Below are 7866 nucleotides of genomic sequence, written 5' to 3'. Positions count from 1 at the left end.
AACCTAGGTTAGTATAAATAGACAATGTTAATGTATGCATTGTTAATTAATTGCACATTTATTATCGCATATATTCTCAAACTGAGTTAAACATAAGACAAGAAAATGGAAAAGAAAAAAATCAAATTAGAAATTTCAAAGTCTTGCGGAGGTCTTCTTAACATTGTGCAATAACACTTATATTATTTGTTATTCTAATATAATTTATCAATGAATTGTAATTAAATATTTTTGTTATAGGAAAAAAATAAAATTATAAAATATTTAGATTGGAAAAATAAATAACAAAAATTTAGGCGATCGTTTGAAGTCTTTAAAATTAAAATTTATTTTTAAATTGTTGCAATAAAATTTAACAAACCCTTAAAAGTATTATGTTAAGCTGAGTTTCTCAATAAAATTTATCGAGGAAAGTGAAAAAAATTGTTTAGAATTTTGTTATTCTTTAAATAAATGAGCAAATAGTGAAACACGTCTAAAATTTAAACATGGCAAGCTATCTTAGTAGTAGACATTTACCCCGTGGATTGTTGTGCTCAATCTTCATATATTTGTAATCATGCTCTGCAACTACACGAAAATGAAAATGGTGGCATTCAGTTCAAAATCATCAAGACCCATAGCAACAACAACAAATACATATATGAAAGTATCGTTTCCAAATTTTTAAAATAAAAAATACATTTTGCCATAAATTGTATGTTACTCTTTTTTTTTAATAAAATTAGTTTATAAGAGGAAAAATAAAAAATGTCTGTACGAAGAAAATTTTAAAAAAAAAACAAACGAGAAGAAAACTACCGAGTACATAAACAAAGATAACTGTAAAAAGTAGGAAAACTAATAACAGAAATCCGACAAAATTTAAAATTTATTTATTTAGTGTTCTTCTACCACGAAACACCCCCGACGTATTTCTTTTGTTCAACCACCTTACCTTCCCAACAAGACTTTGACCAAAATACTAGGGTTGACAAGCTTAGAAGTTATGTGTATTCACATCAATCTAGCATTTGCCCACAGAAGCAGAAATAAATAGAAAACAGTTAATGGTGATTGCAAGAGTTAATGGTGTGGAATGGAATTAATATAAAACGTAATTTGACAATATTTCCAGGCAAAAAAAATAACTCAATCTAGGCATTGCATAGAGTCTGTGCTTATTGCACTGACAAGAAAACAATTGTGTATTCCCGGTTGGCAATGGCATGTGGCGAACCCAACATGCAAAATTATATCATTCCTAGCTACAAAGTTCTCGTAAAACAGGAAGGATGCGAGCAAAACCATCCTCCCAAAAATTTGAAATACTCGTACAATAAAATGGAAATAATGTCTGAACTTGAAAAGAATATTATCCAACCAAGCTTGAGTTCCACCCAAGCAACTTCACTCCTCTGATTATTTATGGTCTATTCACTGGCTTCTAACTTTCGTAAACAAACTATTGAGTCTCATCAATGGACATTCTACGCCTTTACTAGCTCAGAACCAGGAGCTGGAGCAGCGGCAGGAGCAGGACCACCAGTTGTTGGCCTGGAAGGTGGGGAAATGTTCATTAGCATATCATATAAATAATGAAACATATAACCAAGTGTGGAACCCTATCATATAATAGTAATTGTGTAAACTTACAGCCCAACAAAGACTTTGAAAGCATCATATATTCCCCATTGGGCACCAGTAAGAGTTCCAATCATCACAATACGGAGGGGAAGACCGCGGGTGAAGAGACCCCAGACACCAAACTTCTTCACCGCCTGCATTACATGGTATATGACATTAAAGAAACTTGACATAAACAGATGAACAGATATAATGAGAAACAATTACACTACACAGGCACCAAATTCAGACACTCACATCACCAACTGTTGCTCCTTTAGCATTGTTCAGAAAAGAGACAAGATTATCAGCAGGATGAGACACGATTGCACAAAGCACACCAGCAATATATCCACCAGCAAAACTGACACCGAGTTGCAGGTTTTTGCTGCACTCATTCTTTGGAGTAGGAATGGCATGCTTATAGATCAGCTCAACTATGGTCTCAAATGAAGCAAACTTCATCATTGTGTCTGCAGGAAAGAACCTTTTTATGTCATACAGGGTATATTATCATGTATCACCTTTTATATACCTCCCAAGTTATAAGTTGATGTATATGAAACAAAGCTCAAACAATACAGCACAAACTTATAACTTCAACATCAATATTCACAATGACGAGTTTCTCGGAAAAAAATAATTTGGAAATTTTATAATGAGCACAAACAAGTAAAATATTGAGGTGGCATAGATATGGTTATAAAAACATGAGAACATAGAGGTGGCAAAATGGAAATGCCGAAAACCAATAATGCATTCTCAACATAATAATATAATGTAAATAATCAGAACTTCATAGGCGTATGCATTCGAAATCTACAATAAATGACAATTAATTCCCGCCAAAATAATGAAAACTTACCAGCAACTTCATAATGAAATTGATAAAGCAGAAGAAACAAAAGATCATTGAAAATGTGTACAAAGACAGCAAACAGAAAGAAACAACTTATATCCTAGGTAGGCTTTTGGAACTATTCTATAAAGAATTCTCTAAATTTGAACCAGTGAATTAATCTAAATCTATAGCTACAACTAATATGACAGAATATTAAACCAATGAATTAATCTATAGCCATATTAGTTGTTATTAAACCAATGAATTAATCTATAGCTATATTAGTTGTTCTTATCAATAGTGGCAGTGCTGACAATAGCAAGTGTTAGTAATGTTGATGGTGCAAATTACAGTGCTTGTGGTGCTGAGGAAATGGTGTTGCCACTGGTGGTAGCAGTGGTGATAGTGGGCAATAAAAAGGATGGTTGTAGTAGTTGAGACAGTGGTGCTAGCAACAATAGAAAGAGCTGCAACCACCCAGAATAGGGCATAAATGTTTGAAGTACAAACAAAAGCCACTAGTCCAGCATCTCCAAAAAATACTGACCAATGCACATACAGCCAATTTAGGGGGCACTAAAATCTATGGTGCAAACTAAAAAGCATATAATGGCCAACTTACATGGAATCTGTCGTCCCCACAGAGGCACTATTCCCTTGTACAGCCTGAAATCACAAGACATTCCATACATCACATCTAATCTTAAATCCTATTATATACCAACATAGTATGATTTCAATAGCAAAAATTGTAGGATTTAATAGCTTACCCCAAGGTTCCTTCAGATTTCACAAATTTTGGGAGCCCATCAGCCAAACCCCTAGCAAAACCAGGCTGTGTTTGGACACGGACCTTCACAGCCTCGAAAGGGCAAAGAGCAACATCAGCAATAACCTCCGCAGAAGCGGAACCAGCAAGGTAGATCAAGGTCTTGTACTTGCTCGCATACTCTGGGCCAGCAATATCAGAGTAATACTTCTTAAAGAACTCGTAGAATCCGAATTTGCAAGCACCCTGGGCACTGTAACCAAGCAAGGTAGGCACCCAACCACGGAAAAAGCCCTTGAAGCCCTGCTCCTTGAGCAAAACACCAAACCCAGACGAGATGTTCTTATACTTAGCAGGGTCGATCTGAAATCAACAAGTAAACATGATTTAGGTTCTGTCTCCTCAAAAGTATACAAAGACAATAAACATCAGCAGTTGATGAGAAATCTAACTCTTGATATTCCAACACATCCATAAATTGTTGTTCATGTGCGAGTCCAAGTAACATCAACAATTAAATTTCATCATCAACAACACAGATTACCTACTCTAGAGGACCTGGATCCTTAAAGTCACAGCACAAATCACGACACCAATAACAAATTCAGCACTTCATAATGGACCAAACTTCCATGTCCTCACCTAATGATGCGCCCAACGAAGAATATGATTCTCCCGCGGAATCAAACTCAGCACGTCAACGCAGTAAAACGATACTACAACTACAAAATCTAAAAAACTTATAGCAGACTCACTAAACTAGAAATACATGAATAGCGCACATCAGAAACTACAAAAAAAAATACGCAATCGAACTAGAAATTACACGAAATACAAGGCCAACGATTGTTCAACTAAAGAAAACAGCAAAACATAACAGATCTAATTAACTAAGACACAAGAATCACGACCTAACATCGGAAAATACTTGAAAGAAAATCACAGATCTAACAATAACGAAGACAAGGAGCAAAACATAACACAATCGAGCGAAAGCAGTGAAACCTAATGACAACAAGTCAGATCGAGATAAACAAATATATACAGAGAGAGAGAGAGAGGAAGAGAGAGACCTGCATATTACACTTGACAAGGTCAAGAGGAGTGACGGTCATGTGAGTGAGGCCACAGCTGAGGATTCCACCAGCAGTACAGGCAGCATAGAAGGCGGGCGAGTAGAGCTCGATCTTGCGTGACTCGCTGGGAGAGGGAATCATAAGGCCGCGCGATCCCGCATCGAGGTTAGCCGGCGGTGGCGAGGGTGCCGCGGCGGAGACAGCGGTGGAGTGGAGCATGCGGTGAAGAGGAAGCGTCTTGGAGGAAGAGGAGTAGAGGAAGGAGGGGATGAGAGAGTTGCGGCCAGAAGAAGAGTCGGAGAAATCCATTAGGTCAGAGAAGAGAAGGGAAGACGCAGACAAAGGGCGTTTTGGAAGGGAAAAGGGTCAGAAGCGTCAAACGAAAGCGAGACAGAAGGAAAAGCCTCTCTCTCTCTCTCTCTATTTTCCCAATGCCTTTGCTGCGTTTGGTTCCGAGTTTTTGGCTTCACTTTGCGACTACTTTATATTGTGTGTGTCAACTTTGTCGCAGGGAAAATGCCCCCACTAACCTCTCTAAATTACCATCTTGACACTCTGGGAAATGGGAGTTACTAGTCACCCTCTACAAACCAGAAAATATAGGGAATGAAATCTACCCTAATAAGATTCTAAGGCATATTCTAACTTTAATAATTAGATTTATGATTAATTGTTTTATGATACTACACATAATATTGTTTCTCATAAATTCAAGTTTTATATTGATTTAGTTAGTCTTTTAACATTTTTTTAGGTTTTTTTCATAGAAAGATAAATTGAGAGATTATTCAAAACTTAAAGAATATTACTGTAAGAAAACAAATTATTAAAATTTAACTGAAGTATACTTTTAAAATCACTGTTTTTTCTCTTACCTTAAATCGATGAGAGGTATTAAAATAAAGTATTTTTTGCTCTAAAAATAGGTAAAAGTTCATAAAAACCTTTAATTTATTTTTAAATTATTAGCTTTAATTTTAAAGTGATTTTTAAAGACAATAATAAATTAGTCAAATGTAGCTTCAAAAATTAAAATAGGTTAAGACCAAATAATATACCATCTTCAGCGGAAAAAACAAGATAGTATATACAATGATAATCATAATATTTGACTTTCATAACTCATACAAATCATTCAAAATCCAGAAGCTGATCTTCGTGAGATATATTAATTCAAATTTAGAAAATAAATTTAATTTTATATCATAAATAAATAGTTTAATATAAAAAATTTCAAATAATAAAAAGTAGTTATATGACTTCCAATTTTTATGAATACTATTGAATTAGTCTAAATATTTAAAATATGATTCTGTTGTAAATTAACTTTTAAAAGACATTCATTTATTACACTTCTCTTATCATTTTGAAATCGGTTTTTAGTAGCTGAAAAACTTGTATGAACTTTCTTTCTCTTTCTCTTTTTCTTTTCTTTTCTAGTTCGTTAAAAACCAGTAGTAGTGAGTTGGTAAGTGATGAGAATTATGTCATATTTTTTTCTCTCTTCCCCACTCTCTCTCTTATTCCACATAATTTTATAAATATTTTTTATGTTTTAAATAATTAATTTGTAAATATTCTTTTTAAGTTTAAATAATTAATTATTATTTTAATGGATAATTAATAATTCGAATTTAATTGGTAAGTTTTCATAATTTAAATTATAATATTAGCATCTTTCATACATCATTTTGTGAAATTGATTTAAGCTCGTCTTTCATTGCATCAAACCATTTATTAGAATTATCACCATTGGTGGCTTTTGAAAATGAAATTGGATCATTATGAATGCTTAAGTCATTTTCTGACTCTTGTAGATAAATCGCATAATCATTCAAAATAACATATTTCCCTTTTATTTGAGATCTTCTTAATATTATTTATTGTTTTTGTTCTACTATAAGTTCATTGTTAATCTCGAGATCATTATTTTGTTGTTGTTCTTCTTCTTCATCGTTGTGTGGTTCAACAACATGAGGAACAACAATTCTTGAAGTGGAGGTACTATTTAAAGGAACTTGTACTCGAACTTTCTTAATCTCTACATTTTGTGAAGCTTCACTCCCACTAGTTTCATAATTCTCAATGAACCGAGCATTTTCAATTTCAATAATTCTTGTACTATGGGTAGAATAGTAAAACGTATACCCTTTTGACTTTACTCGATAGCCAATGAAATATTCACTATTGTTCTTGCATCTAATTTCTTTTCTTGTGGATTATATATTATATTTTTTGCTTGATAACCCCAAACATGTCTCAAACTAGGTTTCCTACTTGTCCACAATTCAAAAGGTGTCTTTTGAACTGCTTTACTAGGACCCATGTTCTACAAATACATGGCAGATTTTAAAGCATACATCCACAATGAACATGTAAAGAGGAATTAATTAACATACTTCTAACTATATCCATTAAGGTTTGAGTACGCCCTTTTGACATACCATTTCGGAAAAATTGGTCTTGCTTTCAATCCACATAGTAAGAATAGTGGCATTTCAAATCCTTTTTCAACTATTACAGAAAATCAACCAATTAAAAAGTCGAAACAACTGGTTGTTTCTTGTTTCTACTGTATGAGAAAGGGTAATTCTGTTAGGTTTTGTAAAATTCGCAAATTTTATGTTCCTAAAGGTATCCTAAAGTGGGTTCCTAAAAATCCTAAGGTTCCTAACAATCAAATTAACCTCTAAGGACCCAAATTTATTAGGGGACCAGATGATGGCAAATTCATGGAGCTCTTCTCGGAATCATGTGCAAAAGGGTGTGGAAGCTGGAATATGTGCAAGATCCTCCTAAGAGCTATGGTGATCTTGAAGGTGCATGATGTGTATGGAAGTAGGGAGGTTCGGCCAGCCCTATGGTAGGTGATGAAAGTGAAGATTAGATCCTAGAAACTAGGAAAAGCAAAGTATGGCACAATGTTGGCAGCATAACTTTACTCTCATTAATCTAGGCCGTAAATCCTAAGCTAATTACACATGAAATGTGAGCAAAATGAAATGCAAATGAGAAGGCACATGGCACATGGCCGGTCATGTGTGCTAAGGTTCTAGAATGTGCACAAAATCTAGGGTAAATCACATATAAGACAAGTTTGTGCTTTCTAACACTACCCTAATAACTAAGGCACCCCTAATGGGCCTCCATGTAACATGTACAAGGTCTTCTCCTTCTAAATCGTAGCTTTGACCCTTGTGTGCGTGAAGTGCTTGGTCCTAGACGGTCTAGGCTTGCTCCTAGACGCTCCTTATGTAGCCGCCCCTCATCTTGTGCTAGACGCTCTCCTTTTGAGTATAGACGCTCCCCACATGGTTCTAGACGGTCTAGACTTGGAGCTTGGCATTTCATAGTGTGGTGAGCTTGGCCCTCCTCCATCATCCCCTCCCTCTTGAAAAGGATTTGTTCTCAAATCCAATGCTTTTGCTTCCTAGGGGGATGGTTGCGGCTAGATGGTGTTCATCATCTCCTCTTTCTTGAGAAGATCTATCCTCAGATCTTCATACTTGATCTCGGATAACAGCTTCTTGCTTCGCCAAAGCTTGTCCTCCTGGATCAAACGTCCACCTAGAAAT

General features: G+C 35.0%; 1 protein-coding gene across 1 annotated transcript; it reads right to left on the bottom strand.

Moving 5' to 3' along the window:
• Positions 1 to 1110: 1110 nt before the first annotated feature.
• Positions 1111 to 4911, bottom strand: PHT3;1 (phosphate transporter 3;1). Its single transcript, XM_068615975.1, has 6 exons — positions 4289 to 4911; positions 3217 to 3578; positions 3069 to 3112; positions 1864 to 2078; positions 1636 to 1760; positions 1111 to 1536 (listed from the first exon to the last, which is right to left on the bottom strand). The coding sequence occupies exons 1-6, from the start codon at positions 4598 to 4600 to the stop codon at positions 1470 to 1472; spliced, it is 1125 nt and encodes a 374-aa protein (XP_068472076.1). The 5' UTR covers positions 4601 to 4911; the 3' UTR covers positions 1111 to 1469.
• Between the last annotated feature and the right edge of the window lie 2955 nt (positions 4912 to 7866).

This window comes from Phaseolus vulgaris, chromosome 1, assembly GCF_051622355.1.
Source record: "Phaseolus vulgaris cultivar YP4 chromosome 1, ASM5162235v1, whole genome shotgun sequence".
NCBI lineage: Eukaryota > Viridiplantae > Streptophyta > Magnoliopsida > Fabales > Fabaceae > Phaseolus > Phaseolus vulgaris.
The sequence above is the reverse complement of the archived record's forward strand: the minus strand, read 5'-3'. Positions and strand labels throughout refer to the sequence as shown.